General features: G+C 46.8%; 1 protein-coding gene across 1 annotated transcript; it reads right to left on the bottom strand.

Moving 5' to 3' along the window:
- Positions 1-1,326: 1,326 nt before the first annotated feature.
- Positions 1,327-17,001, bottom strand: LOC104830981 (poly [ADP-ribose] polymerase 12-like). Its single transcript, XM_010566272.1, has 8 exons — positions 16,862-17,001; positions 13,867-14,002; positions 13,267-13,387; positions 10,670-10,745; positions 9,740-9,870; positions 7,792-7,943; positions 7,209-7,352; positions 1,327-1,383 (listed from the first exon to the last, which is right to left on the bottom strand). Exons 4-8 carry the CDS (start codon positions 10,736-10,738, stop codon positions 1,370-1,372), a joined length of 510 nt encoding a protein of 169 aa, XP_010564574.1. The 5' UTR covers positions 10,739-10,745; positions 13,267-13,387; positions 13,867-14,002; positions 16,862-17,001; the 3' UTR covers positions 1,327-1,369.
- Positions 17,002-19,175: the final 2,174 nt, after the last annotated feature.

Here is a 19,175-nt window from a genome sequence, read left to right as displayed (position 1 = left end):
GACTCAGTCTCGGCTTTATCGCTAGGGAAGATGTAAGGATAAAAACTCTGCACATCCACTTACAAGAGCACAGTAATGGAGCAGGGCTGTGAGAAGATAAAACCCAGAAGGAGCTACTGAGATGCTGCTCGGCCACCATCTGAGTGCTAATTCACTGGCCTGCTTACAGCTCACTCACCGTGCAGAGATCTTGAACAAACTTCTCTCTTTATCCAGCTGTTGAAGAAGGCCACCAGAGAAGCAATCCTCTTTTTCCAGCCCCGTACAGGAGAAGAGGACATCCTACCTACCTCTTGCTCCCTCAGACTGGTTTGGAAGGTACTATATGGTGACACACACCACTACATCTAGGCATAAGACATACACGCTTCTTAACATTTAACCAAGGCTGCCATCCACAGTTTACAGCCTCCTTCAAATATGATATATCACAAGCAACTGTCACTGCACAGGATTTCTTTTTAAGGTCTGCACAGAATGTAGGTATACCATAGAAACTCAAATACAGCTTAAGCTGTGGAGCCCCTGACCTTTCTTCTTCCCTGCTCCTCTCCATGCATCATGACCTACATGTTAGTCTCAAACTATCCTCCTAATATTTTTCCATTTCTTTGTGTGTGTTGAATACCATGACTTTCTTTTTCTAATCTTTCAACTGTACAGGTTTCCAATAGCTCCAGCAATTAAATCACAAAGTTAAACAAAAGAATGGGAAATTTTATATATTTCCCACATTTCATGCTCTGTCAGACACAGACAGCATCTCCCTTACTTCCCCAATTTACACCATTAATTTTCTAGCAAGTGCTTTTAAAGATGAACATTCCCTCTGGTGAAGACAGCCACTTCTGGGCATCGTGAGGCTACATGAGGCATATTCAGGAAAGAAGCTGCACTACAGAGTAAGCAGCGCATCACATGTATTAAATAAATTATAAAAAGTAAGTAGTCTACCTCTAAAGTTTATCTTGTATTTCTGTGAATTTCGGAGTGCCTTCCTGATCTGCCTGGAATGACTTCTCCACCTGGACAGATGTCACTGAGGCTGCAGAGTAGGTTGAACACTACAGAAATGAAGGTTGTGACAGTAGAGGCAGCATCAGAAGCTCCCCTGAGAGTATCGGTGACGCTCCAAGGATTGGCCAGCACTACAGGACTACAGAGAAAGCTTGTGTGCCACCTGACAGGCAGTCCTCACAAAACCCCAAACATTCACAGCAGGACTTCTCCACTAGTGGCTGGGGCTTGGAGCTGGGTTTCAGGGGTGCAGTGAGTTTTACCTGCTTCCCGTGTTCAATCCACCGCAGGGAATCATCCAGCCTGTACCAGCGGGTTTCCGTGCCACCAAACGAGTGAGTGTCAGGAACCATCAGAAGTGCAGAACTGTCTCAAAAAAAGATGAAAAGGAGAAAGAAGAGGGAAGAGGGAAGAGGGAAGAGGGAAGAGGGAAGAGGGAAGAGGGAAGAGGGAAGAGGGAAGAGGGAAGAGGGAAGAGGGAAATTATCAACTTCTGGCAGGTTGCTTAACAGTAGTCTTGAGAGGGAAACCCAAACTCAGCAGGAATTCCTGGACTGTTGTCATCATTTCACAGCCCAGAAAAATGTCTGTTTTCCAAATCCTCAGGGATGAGAACAAGTCCTAAAAGGTTTTTGGTTTTCTTTTTTGCCTGTGCTTGAACTGAGGCATGCCATTTTCTGCCCTCTGAGTGTGCCAGCCCACTGTATATGCACTGAGCAGACACCTGACCCTGGTTAGTTAGCAATAGTATTATTTGGTTGCTATCGATGTTTCACCTGCAGAAGTCAATACTTCTGAGTTTCCCTGGGTTCCCCAACAAAACCTCAGCAGATGTGGGCATAGATCACCTGGCTGCCAAGTCCATGTCCCTCACACTGCCCACCGCAATGAGCTGCTTCCCGTGATGAGCAACAGCTTTCACAATCATCACAAATTCACAGATCCATTAGAGGACTCTGTGAATTTTTATCTCAGTTGATAGCATTTAGATAGAGGGGAGTCCTGCAAATGGCCTTGCCAGCTGCTATGTAATGAAGCTTTTGCATTACTTATGAGTCTTATTAATTACATTTCAGATCAGAAAACTGCCTAGATGCCACATGTTAACAGGAGCAAGTAGAACAAGAAGTTGAGGGGGGAAAAAGAAAACAAATCCAAAGCTTGATCTGGGTAGGAAGAGAAAAGCTGGTGAGCGGGACACATCATGGAGTTACTCAGATTATCCAGAAATAGCAGCAGCTGGAGGAGGTCCTGATGGGAAAAATATATTTTTGATAGTGCTGTCACAAAGTTGAGGTTTGGTTAGTATCCTACAGTTTCATGCAGTGAAACTAATCACGTCTCAGACTATACTAGAAAAGTAGAGAGTGCATTCTGTTAGTAAGGGATTTGAGTTGCTCAGTGAAGAAAAAAAAACAAACACAAAAAGGGAGGTATTTTTTAAGACATTATGACAGATGTGAGGACTTTCAGTGAAATAAGTTATGTGAAGGGAGAGGTTGTGTAATCACTACTATGAGGTCAGCTTGTATGAGGATTGAATAGGAAAAAGGATGTGGAAAAGATGCTTAGAAGAACCTGCTTCAGCTGAAAGGCAAAATGAAAGTCAGCTGGCCTTCAGGACAGAAGAATAGACCACAGCTTGAGATGGATGCCACAGTGTACAGGTAAAAAAACCCATAAACTTACAGGAACTTTCAAAAGGAAAACAAACTGAAAGATGCAAGGGGCTATCTGCAAAATGCAGTAAGAAAGAGTCTGCAAGAAGCAAGAGTGAAAGCGTGCACAAAGTGTTAAAGAAAGCAGAGACCAATGTGACTTCTAATGTCTCCTTTGGACTTAGTAAAGGGAAAACCATTTTGAAAAAAAAAAAAAAAAAAAATTAAGGAGACCAAAGCTGAAGATACAGCCCAAGAAAAATGATTCAGAGAACACACAGTGAAATAAAGCTTCTCTCTGGGAATGGGTAAAGACACAGCTTCCTCCAGTGGTGGGGATATCGTGTGTAGACACTTCCCAAATATTTACAGGTTGAGCACTGGCGCACTGATTAACGGGTCCTCTGACATTACAGTAAAACATCTGGAAGGAAAATCTAAGCTTATTAAGAACAGATGGATAAGAACCAGGTCAGCCTTTCCTATTGCTCCTATTTGTCAGTGTAAAAGTAATCTTGGAAAGACAGTTTGAGTTGTTCTGGGAAACAGCGCCTAGGACTCAACACACCAGACAATAGGTTTCATCAAAAGAAACACAACTGTAAAAGAACAGAAACAAATATAAAAAGTTGCTCCTTGAGCCATAGAAGTCCGATTCCTACAGCTCTGTCTTCTGCAGCCCCTAACTGAGGACCTCTGCCCTCCCCAAACCCTCAGCCCCCATCATTACCAGAGCTACACAGTGATTCAGAATCATTATTCCCTCGATCCAGAAACGGCCTTGTTAAATAATGCAATTGTTGAGCATATCATGCCAAGAACAATATCTGTGTTTTCTTCACCTGGCACCCATACAGTGGTCATGCCAGGTTACGGGGCACAGGTTGATTTTTAGGAGTTTAAATGTTTTGGAAAATAACATGCCATTCAGCATGTTCAATCAAGCATTAAGTTTCTACGGTTTAATCCTCCTGTAATAAATTCTGTCAAAATTGTTTAATGTGATTCTTAAAAATGCTGAAAAGCCAAATTTGGCACCAGTAAATTAAAAGAAAGCGTGAAAACTTGCTGAGGTGTTTTTTAATAGAAAGCCTAGAACAGGTGCATGAATACGTAACCAACAGCGTTAAAACCAGGAACACTGTGAAGTCCTAGGAGCACTACAAGAAAATCAAGTAGAAATGCATTACATTGAAAGGATCACTTGAACTAAAACCTTTCCACTTGGTGACTCTTGGGGAGGCAGAGCCTCTCAGCAGAGCCCTCTCCCTCTGGTCTCCTGCAGCTGCCACGCTCCCAAAAAACTCCTCATGACGGCACGGATAAAGTGCTCCCACAGCACCTTTCTAACAGGGAACATGTTCAAAAGGTGGAGAAGCAATTAGCCGAGATACCAACTGATCATTTGCTCTCATGTTGAGGGCAGCCTTGCTCCCCACCCATGGGCAGAAGGAGATCAGGGAAGGCTCCAGGACAAGCCCACCCTGACACGTGCCCGGCTGGCAGGGAAGGCAGCAAACACCACAAAAATCCTTTTGGCTACTCACGACAATCCTCAGGTCAGACCTTTTCCACCACCATCTCAGTGACTCTGAAACTGTCAGCCCCACGTGTCTGAGTCAGAAGTCATTTAATCCTTTCTCAGCAGGGTAGGGAGCTCTTCAAACACTTTTTTTTTCAGGGGAAAAAAAAAAATAAATGAAAAGCCCACAGATCAGATCCACACTTAGTGCCTGCCAACAATTGCACATGTTGCTGCGGGTTTGCAAGTATTTCTCCTCTAAAAGAGTGCTGAGAAATGCTTTCTGCTCAGTACTTTGGAGGCACCCAGGTACTCCAGAGGTAGCAGGAGGTTCAGGTCTGGAAGAAGTTTTAGCACATTTATAACACCAAACAAAACTCCCATGAAGAGGTATTCACAGATTGAATTGCTTTTCACTTTTACCAGTGGTTTCTGCTCTCAGTCCCTCGCTGACTGAAATATTCCCAAATCTTTCACCATTCAAAGCCCTGCCTTGGCTAGAGGCTTAGTGCCATCTTATGTCAGTCCAAATCTATCCTGCTGCCCCCCCCCACCCCTCCTTTTTTATCGGTGTTGGCACAAGCAGAGCTGGGAACTGTTCTTGCTGAACACCGTGTTTTGGGGTCAGATTTTGTGGGGGTTTTGGCTATGTCAGTTTTCAAGTAGGTGAATGCTCTGCATCCGATCCTCCCCACCCCAGTACAGTCACTAGCAGTGGCATGGGGAAAACGGCAGCAACACACACCTGGAGGTGGGATGCTCCTTTTGGCAGTGACACAAAGCGAGAGTCGCAGAGAGTGCCCCCGAAATAACACGGGCTCCTCAAGGAGCGCTTCCACTTCAGATCTGGTACTCCAACACCTACAAAGCCCCCAGCAGCTACACCTCAGCAGTCCCACACCGCATACCAGACCCCCGCCTGATCTTCTCAATATGACACCCAGGACCTAATCGCTGGAGCCTGTGAGAACTCTCCCTGCAGTCAGAACTAGTTTTGTCTTATTGGAAAATCTCCTTTTCTTCCAAACTCTGCATGTTTGCACCTCTCCTCTCGGCCTGTTTTCCTCCTTTTCAACCAACAAAACTCCCTTTTCAGTGACTGACTGCCCCTCAGCACATTCTTCCTTGCCTTCTCCTGCCCCAAGGGGGTTGGCAATCACACTCCAAAGCCCACCTTGCTGGAAACAGCTTTCTCCCACACGATGGATGGTTTCTTTTGTCATGGCAGAGAAGAACGGCGGAAGATGGTTTGTACAAGGACATCATTCCACAGAGCATTTTCTCTAGTAGCAAAACTCATCCCAAACCCTCCCTGTCCCAGCCCCTGTCCTGCCCAAAGGCTAAACACTCAACTGCCCCCATAAGTGATGAAGCCATAGAGCAAATTTACGCAATGTTGCAAGGACCAAGGCAGGGTGACAGCTGGAAATGTCCATTATTCAGGTTTTCCCAGTCCCCTCCCCAGCAGGAATGGGGGTGACTGGGGGGGTGAAAGCTGCCCATGCACGGCACCCCTTAGGTGCCACAGCCAGGCAGCAAGTCTGTAAACCGAAAAAGATCTTTATATAATCCCACCTATTTATAAAATTAAGATCTTAAAACAGACTTTCTGTTATTGTTTGTACAAATAACGCTCAGATTCATGTTTATGCAAAGCACAGGATGCAGATCCGTGACAACTGACATCCCAGGCAAACAGCTCTCCAAAATCACCACAGTTTTCCAATGCAGTGGTATTGATAGCACAGGAAAGCAACTGTTCTACACCACTTTCCTTATTGAGAAAGGTGTGTGGCAGATAAAAAAAAAAAAAAAGAAAATGGCAGCAAGTTTTTTTTTTTAAATTAAAATACGTCCTATAGTCAGGAAAAAGTCCATTTGAGTGACTTTCACTTTTACTTCCTGACTGCATGGAAAGCTCTCTGCTCACCCGTGGCTGACAAGATTAGGTCACTAATTTGCAAAGGAACAACCTTTAGGCTCCTGCAAAAGAGGTGGGACATGGAAATGCACTAAATATGGCAGCTCAGGGACTCATCGCAGTCAGCTGCCTTTCTGACATTTTCTAAGGGCACTGATTGTGCCTGAAGATAGCAGGCTTTAGGAAAGCTGGTGAGATCCTGCACACACCCCTACTCAGTTTCTCCCACTCATGGCATACACAACCGAACCACTTGTGACTCCTTTGCTGTATTACAACAGCTTATACAGCAAGACTGTTTTAAAATAAACCATTAATTTTTGTTTCCATGCTATCAGTCATCCCAAATGTTATCCCACCATCCACCAAGTTTCAAGTACCATGTCCATCATCCAAGCTTTGCCCCGTCCATCCCAGTCGGAGCACACACCGCTGGGACACTTCTCAATCCCCCAGAGAAGTGCCAGGCAGCAGCAGGGCAGTTCAAAATCGCCACCACCGACTTCAGCCTGCAGGGTGGGAAGGGGGTGGCCGTGCACCATGATGAAGGTACTTTCACTTTTCCTCCTGCCACATTCCCCACCCAGTCTCTCTCTGGCACATCAGCACCATCGCAGGCAAGATCATCCCTAGGTGACTATATCAATGGATCAAGTTAATCGTATACGCATCAGCGCCGCTTTCAGCAGCAGTAGGTGTCACTGCATCAGGGTACACAAGGCAGGTACATCCCCATCCCAGGGTAAAGGTGGAGGTTAAAGTTTAGCACTTCGTGCTGGCAAAAGAATAGCCCCTACCAAAAAACTATGCCCCAAAATCCCTCAGGGGATTGATATTGGTTCGCTGCATTAGAAAATGTTCCAAAGCTACTACTAAAATTGAACAAACATTTTAAAAAGCTGTACTAAAGTGTAATTTATTCAGTGTAAATTCAAAGGAGATTCCGCCGTTCATTACAGGATCATACATCGGGTCTCACTGCTGTACTCCAAGATATAGGCAGGGTAAATCTGGTGCTTCTCAAAGATGACAAAGATGGAAGGGTCTGTCGGGTCATCCACGCAGCTGTCGTAAAGTCTGTTTGAATTACCGGCTCTGGGTGGAGGGCGAAGGTATTCGGGGTCTCCCTGAACAAAGTCTCCAACAAGAACGCGAGCCACAAACATGCTGTAGCGACCACTGCGAGAGGAACAGTAGTCATGAGAATAGCTGGCGTCTCTGGCAAAGTAGCTTCCTAGGGACAAGAAAAAGCCACAGGTAAGACAATACATCAACTGAGGAACAAACATCTGCTGTTGGCGCTTTGGCAGCCAGAGATTCAACAACCCCAGGTAGCTCTACACACATCCTTGCCAGATGTTTCCACGTCAGCTTATTTTAAAGCATCGCCAGACTCTAGCCACATTTTGCCATCAACCTCCCAGTCCCCCCTCTCCAAGAGCTTTGCTGAACAGCAGGTTCCCGAGGCAGAGAGGGATGTTTTTAGCCCCTCCCGAAATGGGATTGCTGCAGATGCTGCCTGCAGCAATGCAGATGCACGCAGACGAGAGTGCCCTAACGGTGGGAGTGCGGGGGTCAGGGACAGTCAGTTACCTTGCACCCACCCACCAGCCTGGCCAGGGTCCGCAGCCCGTGCTGCTACAGCCCCTGAACCCACACTTCTGTGCCTGTACCTCTTCCAAACATTGTCCCGTGAGTCCCGCAAATCCTCCAGTCGAAGTTCTGCTCACAGATGGCAGGCATGTGGGATGGACTTGTCCCATGGAACAGGAGCCGCTCATCCACCTGTTTTGATTTATTGAGCTTCTTCATCTGCAACTTTTGCCTAGGGACCGAAAAAAAAAAAAAAAAAGACATGTTATCCTGGTTCAAACAAGGACAATTTCCCAGCTTAAGTCCTCCTACTTTTGGGTCATGGAGGAACAGTGACACAAACCACTCTCAGTGGGGTTACTGCCTGCTTTGCACTTCTGTTGGTACCCTGCTGCACAGCTGGCTCCTTCCAGCAAAACAAAAAGTTCTCAGCATCGCTATGGACTGTGTCACCCACAACTTCATACCACATGAGAGAGTAAAGAGACAAACATCTCTTGACTGGGAATTGGTCAGTTCCCAGGTTATATAAATCCTGAATGCATAAATATGTTTATAAAACTGAGCTGTATGAAGCCACAGTGAAGACTGTATAACCTCTACCCCTATTTTATCACATAAAAAGTCCCCTTCTTTTTTTTTTTTTTTTTTAACTATGTGGAACTGACTAAAACAAAAAGAATAAATTTGAGATACCACAGCTCAGTCGTGGTGAAGGAAAAGAACTTTCTTTTTGAATAACACTAGCAAGAACCCCACACACAACCTGTTAGGTTATGCGATAAAAGGCTCATTTCCACACACACAAAAGAGCACAGAGACAACCCCAATAACCCTATCACGGAGAGAGGAACCCCAGCCCCTTCCCAGGGCTGCCCCAGGGGAGCCGCAGGGACCAGGGAGACACCCAGCACCGTGAGCAATGGAAAGGGTCCAGAGCAGCTCACGGACATGAGGAGGGTACTGCCTACCAGAGTGTGGGACTTGTTATGGGACACAGGGGAAGAGCATTTGGGGATTGCACAGGACTTATAATGGAATGTTTGACAGAGGAACTGTGGGTGGGAGAAGGGAGGGATCAAGATGGTCTGAGGAGAAACAAACGTGGGAAAATAGATGGATAAGAGGGTAAAAAAGGCTGGTTGCGTATAAACAGGCAGCTCTCTTGACAGTAGGTTTGTCTGCCCATGACCTGTGCCTGATCAGCGCAGTCTGCCCTATCTTATTAAATTCCATTTCTAACTCTTACCTGGGTGATGGACTCTCCAGTCTGTGTGTATGCGCATGTATGGGGGTCTGGGTGCAGCAACTGGAGTAGGACGTTGGGTCACTGGAGCTGCATGTCCGCAGAACCAGAAACTGCAGCAAGCGAGGGGGTGCACGTCAGTGTTTGATCACTAGCCAGCATAACACTGGGCAGCCAGCGAGGAGGGTAGCTGGCCTGGGAGCCAGGTTTTGGAGAAGTCCTAAGTCAGCGCCAGATGCTCAAGAGACCAGAAGGTCTGAGCTTGCTTACCAGAGGGACCAGGAGGTCCAGGCCAACCCCTGAAGACACCATGAAGTCTACAGAGACCCATTTGCATCTGTGTGTGTCTATGCAGAACATAACTGGAGATGAGAGGACCCAGAGGCCAGCACGTGGGTAGGCTGAGTGTCTCAGACCAGCTCCTAGAGGGACCCATACGTGTTCATATATTCCAGTAACAGGCTTTCATCCCAATCAGTCAGAGGAAGGGAACAGCATGAGGCCGTTGGTGCTGTTTATGACTGCTTGAGTGCTGTGCTGTCTGTGTTGGGTTTTGTGGCCAGCTGTGTGCATATTCATAAATTTTGTGTGTGTTTGTGCATGTGTGCCTACGTGTGCTGAGCCTCGCTGCCAGCCAGACCCGGGCACACAGATACGTGCCAGTCTCACCTCTGCTGGGCTGCTGGATTTGGCAACTCCTAACGCAGACTGTGGAGGACAATAGATCAGGAAATACTAGTCTTCTGCTACCATAAGGATAATGAAATAAAATAGATACAAACCACTGAAAAACTTGCCAAAGTGTTGGGTTCTGGATCCTCTGCAGTTGGTGGATGTAGTAATCTTTCATCGTCTTCTCAAACAGCCTCTTAATTTTTCCATATTCCTGGGAAGTGTAGCTGAGCTGTACCAACTGAAAATTTTAACACCAAAAATAAGGTATTACTGACAGTAACAACTCCCAGTCCTTCTAAAGGACTCAACAATCTCCTCACATCAAAGGAAAAGCCCTGCCATTAAAATCACAAGCTTCTCCTGTTTTTCCAGTTAACCATCCTCTCCCCACCTTCACCCTCACTCCCCATGTGGAAGCACAGGCACTGACTGATGGAAACGAATACAATCCCACATGAGCTTCCTTTGGTGGACACACCTCCGCATCTAGATTATTTTTACTTTAAAGTAACGTAAAGTTGAAATGCACAGCAATATTCAGGCTGGAGAAGAGTGAATATCAGTTTCACCTTAATTTGACGCCCTAGCTCCTTCCCTACAGTGCTAAGCCCTAGTTTTACCACGGCAAATAACATTTTGCCTCAAATCATGGGAGCAAATACTACAACACCACCTTAAGATGCAATTCATCCAGTTTATCAGAGGATTGGGTGCCTTGGGAGAGTGCAAAGGACAGGTCAGACCAGTAATATCCAAAAGGGCCTTTCTCTATATACCCACATATATATATATATATATATATATACACATACACACACACCCCTGCATGGTACATGTAGGGAGTCTCAGAGAGCCTCCCAGGAGACATAGGTCTACTCTGAACGTGAAACTGTCAGTCTTGTTTCACTTCATAGTTGTTTATTTTATAAGACATGTTTAAAAGCTGGGAACATCTCCACTGCCTTGGGTCCTCTTCTGCAGAAAAAGCAGTACAGGACACAGTTCGCCCTACCCACTGGAGAGATGGAAAGACCCACCTTGAACCCGATATCAGGCAGTGCAGATTGGTCCCATTGTGGAGGACAGTCAGAACATGATAGAGTCATGCTTTGGCTGCAGAAAAGAAAAAGGAGCAAGTTAGTCCATGATACTCCTAACAAAATCCCTCTCCCAGAAGATCCAGCCGCTGGCTCTGTGACAGACTTTGGATAACTCTGGATTTTTATTTTTGTTTTACTTTTCTGTCCTCATTTTGGCTGGGATAGAGGGTTTGGGTTGTTGTTTTTTTTCTAGTAGCTGGTTTAGTGTTACGTTTTGGATTCAGTATGAGAATAATGTTGATAACACACTGATGTTTTCAGTTGTTGCTAAGTAGTGTTTAGACTAAGTCAAGACCACAACATTTCCACATAACCATTATCCCTTTCTCCGGTTTAGATTCCCACACACATCCTAGTGGCAGTAATGCATCTCTTGGCAGGTCAAGACCCTGGTAGGAGAGCTTCAAATGAGAAGTAGCATGCTCCTAGCCGAGCGGTTTATACAACTGCTCCAGCTAGCCCTCCACACACGTTGCTTGAACCTCTAGGAAAATGGAGCGTTAGCCCTCTCCCTCCACGTGGCCACTCATCTCTAAATCACTGGCCAGAGAGGTGGCCTGCCCCTACCCATCCCCAGGACCAAGCCTGTCAGGAGGCTGTGGGTGGACAGTTGTGCCCCAGTCTGCACCAGTCAGTGCTCAACAGCTTCCAGCACTAACACCCTCCTGGCACGCACATTTTAACCCAGGCAAGAGTAGCTCCTGGATGGATGCTAATGCTCCAGTTTGTTTTCGTTTTGAATCAACCCACTCTTGGTTGAACCAACTCTTAAATTGAACCCTTGGCTTCAAATGCACTGTCTGCTGGTTTCTGAAGCAAAGGCGGCTCTTTTTAAAATAAAGCAGTAGCACAGCTAACTTTCACGGCTGACATGCTCAAATTCTATCCAGCTGAACTTCCTTTAAAAAAGGCATAAGATAGAGTATCCCAAATAATTGCATCCAGTTCACTTCATTTAGAGGGATTTGCTTCTGGGTTTTATTTTATCCTCAGCTTTCCAGGGGATGGCGTCTATCTGCTCCACAGTTCTTGGGACTGGCAGTCCCTTGCTCCTGCTCTGTGCACAGTTTATTTAGTATTGTTGGGGCATAAATCAAGGAACAAAAATTCCTGGCACGGTTGTGTCAGCCCTATGTGGCCTTGCTCTCACAGAGAGAACAAATCTACTGTAGGGGTCTCTTACAGCTGCCAAAGACTGCCACCAAACACCCCTCCAGCACACTTCACAGAAGCGTTGCATAATTTACAGATACTGTCACCGCAAAATTTGCCATTAAACCAGTCAGCAAAAGGTGTCTAAAAATGAATTAGAGAGATCTAAAATTGAATTCTAGACAGGTAGGAGGAACTTCTTAGCAGAAAGGTGCTGACATCTAGAGACATTATTAAATAATGAATGTATATTACCTTCTGTCTTGTTCACCTTGAGAGGACAGAAATTTTGGCAGTCGGGCAACTTTTCTTTGAGTTTCATAGAACAAATTTCTTTGGACCATGTCTTGAAAGACAGAAACAATGACTCATTAATTAGATAATTTATTGTCCAGGGACACACTCTTATGTGATTAGAAAAAATGAAAAAGGAGGTAGCCTTGAATATCACGTCATGGTGCACTTTCTATCACACCCACCCCACTCCGTACTTCAAAACCATTCCCACCTGTGCTGCTTCTGCTGGGAGATCAGCAACGTTAACCACTTGCTAACATAGGTTGTGAAATTCAAAGGCAACCAGCCACCAACTGCACCTGCACACGCATTCGCATCCAGGCTGTTGGCCAGAGAAAACCACATCTGATGTCAGGCCTACAGCAGGGAAGAGTTTTTGGTATGATGGAGGCCATAAATCTAGCTTTCCCAGCCGTGCGGGATTGTTACGTGGCGCTAAGAGGAAAGTCTGCCCTCTCTTCTTGGTCCCTGTAACAATATCACAGAGCACATGCTGTGTGACAAGGCTAATTATCCATTGTTTCCTCCTTTAAACACCACTCTCTTTATTCACGCCAGGAAACAGATTTAAAGCTTGGAAAACTAACAGGAATTTTAAGATGGGTAAATAAATTAGAAACAGAAAAGCATTTCTCATTTTCCTGTTTCTCTCTCTGTGCAACCAGCCCTGTGTGTTTTCTCGACCCATAACTAGCTTGAAAGATGTCTACCATGGGCTCACTTCTTCACCATTTGACTTTTCAGCGCTTTTTTTTTCCCCTGTCTCGTTTCTCCTCTTCAGTTGTATAAGCCCAAATGCATAAGCCAGATACCATGAAGTGTTTACTCTCAGCTCTTCTTCTGAATATACAATATTGTCAGAGATGCTTTTTTGACTAGAGATGCACAAGTCTAGAAGCTCGAGCAGGGCATCTCAAAACTGCAGAGAAACGTACTTACTGCTCAAGTTCTGCTTGGAAAAAACTTACAGGAGAAAAAAGACCTGTCCAAAGAAATCCAGACATAGGGTGCACACTCTGCATGAAGGAGGCTACCTTAGAGCCAGCTACACTGTGTAGTGAACTTAAAACAAGGAGATACTTCACCTTCAAAGCTTAACTTATACTCCTGAGAACCAGCCCTGAATAACACAATGCCTTTCTGGTCGGCTTGAAATTCCTTCTCCAGATCTGCAGATGTTACCGTGGCAGAGCAGTGATCTGGATGCTATAGAAAGAGCAAGGAAATTATACCTGTTAGAAACCAGCCTTTGGTTTAGGTGACACTGTGGGGAAATACCAGTGTTTCCCCAGGCCTCTATCACGGGTTGCCATTTGGAACTAAGTCTCCAAGGCTTCAAGCATTTTGTTCTTCAGCCGCAGAAGGGTACCCCACAGAGAACTGCTGCTTGGAACAGCAGCAACAAAGCAGCCTTCAGCCTGTGTGGTCAGCTTCAGCCAAAAGACATCCGTCATCTCTGGAAAATGCACCCGCTTTCAAAGCCAGTCCTTTGAAAGCTTTCACAGAGTAGCAGTACTGCTTTGAGGGACAATTAATAAGACAAATCCACCAGGGCATCAGAGCAGCACTGCAAGGGCACCCAGTGGTGCGTGTGAAACACCCCAGCTGCAGAACAACGTGCCCTAAATAACTCTCCGAAGATGGCTTAACAAAAGCTTTTGACATCAACAGCGGATGGATCTCACCTTTTCCCCATACTCAATCCACTGCCCAGAATCATCGAGCCAATACCAGGCATACTCCATTTCGGGAGCAGATGGATGAGTCAGAAGACACCACAGGCGCAGAAGAGCTGACCACCACCTGGCTTCTTGCTTGGCCCTAACATCAGAAAAGAAATCCAGATTAAAGTAGGGGTCTTTTCCAAAGCTGTCAAACTATGTGATAACTCTGGTCTGGTCAGAAGTCTCATCACTTCTCAGAAAAGTCAACCCCCCTCCTGCTGGCAAGTACAGGTTTGGCCCAGAACCGAGGAACTGAGGTTTGTACATTTATGGGGCATGGTAAGCATCACAGAAATGACCCTGACCTCTCTGGCTTGGACCCAGCTCACTATTTTTCTCTAAAATATATCTTTCTAAAATTCCCATTGTAAGAAAATACAATTTGACACAATAAACTCAGCTCGTTACGTGAAGGCCAGTGGTGCCGCCTGGCTAACAGGAGTAAGACTTGGCTTCTAGGCAGTGTGTGATCAGCTGCAGAAGTCAGGGTAGCTTCACCCCCCCCTTTTAGTGTTCAAGAGAGCAAAGCTGCCACTTGCGGGTACTGTACTGGGTGCAGGTGCCCAGGTGCTGGCAGTGGGGGGCTGCGGGGCTGGCCTCCGTGAGAAGAGACCAGGGGTCCCCCATGCCGGCGACAGCCAGCTCAACGGAACCCACCGCAGGACACAGCTGAGCCCATCAGCTAAGCCGGTGGCACCTCTGAGAAAGCTGCCCAGCAGTGAGAAGTGAGGAAAAATGTGAGAGAAACAGCCCTGCAGAACCCCAGGTCAGTGAAGAAGGAGGGGGAGGACGTGCTCCAACCGCTGGAGCAGAGATTCCCCTGCAGCTCAGAGAAGACCATGGTGAAGCAAATTGTCCCCCTACAACCTGTGGGGGACTGTGGTGAAGCAGATATCCATCCTGCAGCCTGTGGAGGACCCCACGATGCAGGACATGGACATGCCCTGAAGGAAGCTGCAACACATGGAGAGGCGTCCGTACCAGAGCAGGCTTATCCGGAAGGACTGCAGCCCGTGGGAAGGAGCCATGCTGGAATGTGGGAAATTTTTCAGGATGATGGAGTCGCAGAGGGCAACTCTTATGGACTGAGGTCAACACCCATCCCCTTCACCCTGCATCACTTGGCAGAGGGGAGGTAGAAGAGTCAGGACTGAAGGAATGAAGTTGAGCTTGGGAAGAAGGGGAAGGTGTTGTTCTAACTTTGGGGTTTGTTTCTCACTGGCTAAATCTATTTTAATTGGCAATAAATTAACTTTCCCCAAATCAAGTCTGTTTTGCCCATGACAGTAATTGGTAAGTGATCTCTCAGTCTTTGTCTCAACCTGTGAACTTTTCCACCTTATTTTCTTCCCTGTCCTGTTGTGGAGGGAGAGTGAAAGAGTGGCTGGGTGGGCAGCTGGCAGCCAGCCGAGGTCAAATTCCTTTGGGGGGGCGGGTAAAAAAAAAAAAAAAAAAATTGTTTATCCGCAAAGTTCCCCCTTTGGGCCCTAACCCCGAAGACACAGCACTTACAAAGAGAAGAAGCTGAAACAGGTAGCCAGCAATAATTCAAATTCTGTGGATTTTACTTTGCTTGCTGCTGTGCTTCAGCCTCCTTTGAATCTCCCAGTTTGGGACCCAGGCAACGTTTTTCTATGCATCTCATCACTTCGCTGCTCCTACAACATTACCCTATTGTGGAGCGCATACAGGCAGCTGAGAGCTGCCCACCTGCCTGCCGTGGAATTTGCAGGGGTCTGTGGCTGAGCTACTCGGAGCTGCTCGAAGAATTTGAACACAGTATTCAAGCAGAAACTGGAAATGATCATTTACCCAGCTCTGATGCCCTTCATGCTTTGGCAGGGATCATGGGTATTCAGAGCAGGCTAATCAGAGGAAATCATTACAGGAGGAGCTCCCTTATAGAGCTGGTTACAGTACAAAGGTCCACAAACAAAGGCTTGGCAGCCCCTGAACTGCCAAAATAAAGAGCGAGGAAGGACCCGAGTCTCCCTTGCAGCCTTAGCTTGTTCCACTGCTGTCTTCAGACCACGGTTGCTCTTTGTATGCAGTACCACCAGCCAGGCCTGTTCCTAGAAAAATGCTCCCAATTCATTTTCTCTCAAATCCCATTGCAGGAGATTCATGAGATCCAGCACTCCTGGGAACTTTTTTTGGATGCAGCTGCTCTTTCTCGCCTCTCTGCACAGCAGTGTGCTGCTGCTGCTGCCACCGCAGCAGAAGAATTTGAAGTTTGTGGATACCAAGTGTGGGATTTGAGGGGGTGGAGGGGAAACAGAGAAGAAAGCAGGGGAATGGGGTGGGATGATGTTTCCAGGCAGCCTTTCTCCATTGCTCCCCCCATCCCTGTTCCTTCTCTCCCCGCTCCGTAGATAGATGCTAACCTCTCCTGGCTCCCCTGCCAATACACAGGGCTCTCAGTCTGCCCCAACTCCACCAGCTTTCCAAAATGTCCACTTGTGCCCTACTTTCACTTTCACTTGCCAGTATTCCTGCTCCTTGCAGGTGTTTTCCACTCACCAACTAACCCCAACTAGAAAGAAACAGAAGTGAAACACTTAATAAGGCAGACAGAAATATTTCACTGGCAAAACAGGTAGCGTCCTTCAACTTCTGCTGAAGAATTCGCTATCTGGTCTTGTGCAACTGAGAGATACCCTGTAAATTTGCTTTTTATATCTCCACAGGAATGGTTTCATAGAGGGGAAATTTTATACATAAAAAGCAACCTCATGCCACCTTTTCTCTTACACACTTCTCCCTCACATGGAATAAAGGATGAATTAATGAAGATACAAACACAGCTAACAGTGTGACTAACTGCAAGCAGGTATCCTTAAAGCCAAGCCCACAAGCCATGGAATCCCCAACTTCCTCCATCTCCCTCCCTCCCTCCCAGGTGCCCCAGTAAAGCTCTTGGAGCCCAGCACGGCCGTCTCCCAGCTCCCCTACTCACAGTCCTGCCGTCAGGCTGCCCAGCCACCACCCCCGGGAGCGGAGGACATCAGCCACGTGCCCGCCAGTCGGACGAGCCCTCCGAACCCTTGCTCCGCGTGGGAAAGGTCCCCTGGGTGCAATAAGATCTTCGGAAATAAAATACGATTGGCCTGCGAGAGCTCCTCGTGAGCTCCCAACCGCACGTCCGTACCTCGCTGTGTCTCCCCGAGTCTCTCGGCGGGATGCGACGGGTGCCTCGCTGCTAATCACTGACCCTTAGGAAACGGAACTGAGTAACGTTTCCTTCTGGTTATTGCACCATACGCACACGCGTCTGCCAGGCATGAGCAGACCGGCCAGGCACAGCTGAGGTTTTTGGCAGATGCATCAGTAAAATCAACATCCCTACGAGCCGGCAGAGGTTACCCCTACTGCTCGGTTCCTGTCGTCGTGCACCAGCACTTACCTTGAGCCGATTCCTCCCATCCTTCCACCGGCCGGTAATATTCAGGAGCTTCTCCTTTCAAGATTCCTGTCGGGAGCAGCTTCTGCTGAACATCGTTCTTTGAAAGCCAAAAGCTGGCGTTGCCTTGCAAAGCGAACCCCAAATCTCAGTGCAGAAAGCGGGTGCATCTCTCAAGACACTCTCCGTGTCGGTTATCGCGCCGTTCGGGGGGGTTGCGGTACGCAGCGCTGCACGGAGCAATCCAAACCAGTGCAAACCAAGCGCAGAGCCCTGCGGGACAGGCTCGGTCAGCCCACAAATACAAATACAGAGTATTTGTACTCCTTTACCTTGAAGCCTGAGTCTCTGCTGTGTTCTTCCCCACAGAAATCAGAGAAGGGTTAGGAGCATTCCAGTCTGACCTCCAGCCTTTCAGTCTAAAAGGCTGACAGAGTTTCCCAACAGAGCTCTGAAGCATAAAGCTTAACGACAGGGCAAGTAGTACTAACTACATAAACTTGTTCAGATGCAAACTTTGTTGGTTTTTTTACACAAATTACATTCAGTTGAATTGCCCAGAACATTTTTATTTCCTGATGATCTAGTCAGACCAGATCAGTAGTGGCTGAAAGACATAAATCTCTCTTTTAGTTTCTGGAAAGGCTTTACTCTGAGTGCATTTTATAGACATGGTATTAAAAAAAAAAACAAACAAAAAACAAAAAAACACCACAAATGTGATTATGAAGTTGAACTTTGCTTCTTCCCCATCTGGCCTTTCCTGACTGGCTTTTGACCTCCCATATAGTATCTGGCTCTCATCTCCACAGTTGCACAACTTTTATGCTTCCCTTTGACTGATGAGATTTATCGGATCAGGTCTCACAGGTTCATTTTTTGCATATGTGAATTCTCTAGTAAAATACTCTTTTGAACTGAGGCCAAGAGCTTCAGCAGGCATGAGATATCAGCTCTAGGAAAAACATTCTGGCTTGGTAGAAAATGTTTATGTAGCTTTGCTGGGAGCAGCATACCATCCTCTCTAAAAACAAACAACTCACCACAAACTGGAAACTTGAGCTCACTGTAAACTGATACCTTCTGAACATCATGGTTTTTATTTTTATCACTTTTAATTGCAATGTCATCTGTGGAGCTGTTGAATCTCTGATTTCTAACTGTCCACGTAACTGTGGTACTATATCTGTCTGCATTTCTAGTATCTGACAGGTTTTGGAGCCCACATCCTATATATAGCCCTGCAAGATCATATTCCTGCAGAGTCAGCAGAGGCACCCAAGTGTGGTTTCCCTGCATATGTCAAATGATTTATCATGTATAAAGAAACCACTGTCCGGCAGGTAGGATTACTTATTTCCCCCCCAAGGGAATTTCAATTCTTGTTCCCTTTTTCTCTTGAGAGGAAATGGACAAAAAAAAGGTGATGTTCTACCCTTTCTGTGTGTCTACCTGCAGACGCACAGCAGCTCTGCTGCAATTTCAGACCACTCCAAGGTTTGACGCGTGAGTACCGATGCTACGGTGTGGGCGCACCGTGCTCACGGGGGTCCTGCAGCACAGGACCAGGCTGGCAGCACCTCATGCTTCTACCTCAAGATGTGGAAAAAATCCCCCAAAGCAGTACCCAAGGGGGTGGATTCAGGCTATATTGGGGTGCTGGGGCTCACCTGGTTCTGCAAGGTCTTCTGTAGGTTGGTTCCCCAGCCACCCGCACCGGAGCCCGGCCGCGGGGTGAAGGTGTGCCAGGGGCTTCAGCAAAGCCTGGCGCAAGAGGGGACCGACCCACACCTGGGAGCCTGGAGACATTTCCAGATCTCACTTGAAACCACACTATCATTTAAAGCCGGTACCTTCTCCTGTCGGTTGT

This window comes from Haliaeetus leucocephalus, unplaced genomic scaffold (assembly GCF_000737465.1).
Source record: "Haliaeetus leucocephalus isolate CR32 unplaced genomic scaffold, Haliaeetus_leucocephalus-4.0 Scaffold206, whole genome shotgun sequence".
Taxonomy (NCBI): Eukaryota; Metazoa; Chordata; class Aves; order Accipitriformes; family Accipitridae; genus Haliaeetus; species Haliaeetus leucocephalus.
This window is presented reverse-complemented; position numbering and strand designations above follow the sequence as displayed.

Bases quoted from the DNA above. Each gene is read 5' to 3' on its own strand.
- LOC104830981 (XM_010566272.1), bottom strand. From the start codon at position 10,738: ATGACTCTATCATGTTCTGACTGTCCTCCACAATGGGACCAATCTGCA. The intron at 9,871-10,669 runs GTGGGTCTTTCC...TAAAATTTTCAG, and splicing joins TGCCTGATATCGGGTTCAAG to TTGGTACAGCTCAGCTACAC. The intron at 7,944-9,739 runs GTTTGTATCTAT...TTCGGTCCCTAG, and splicing joins CTTTGGCAAGTTTTTCAGTG to GCAAAAGTTGCAGATGAAGA.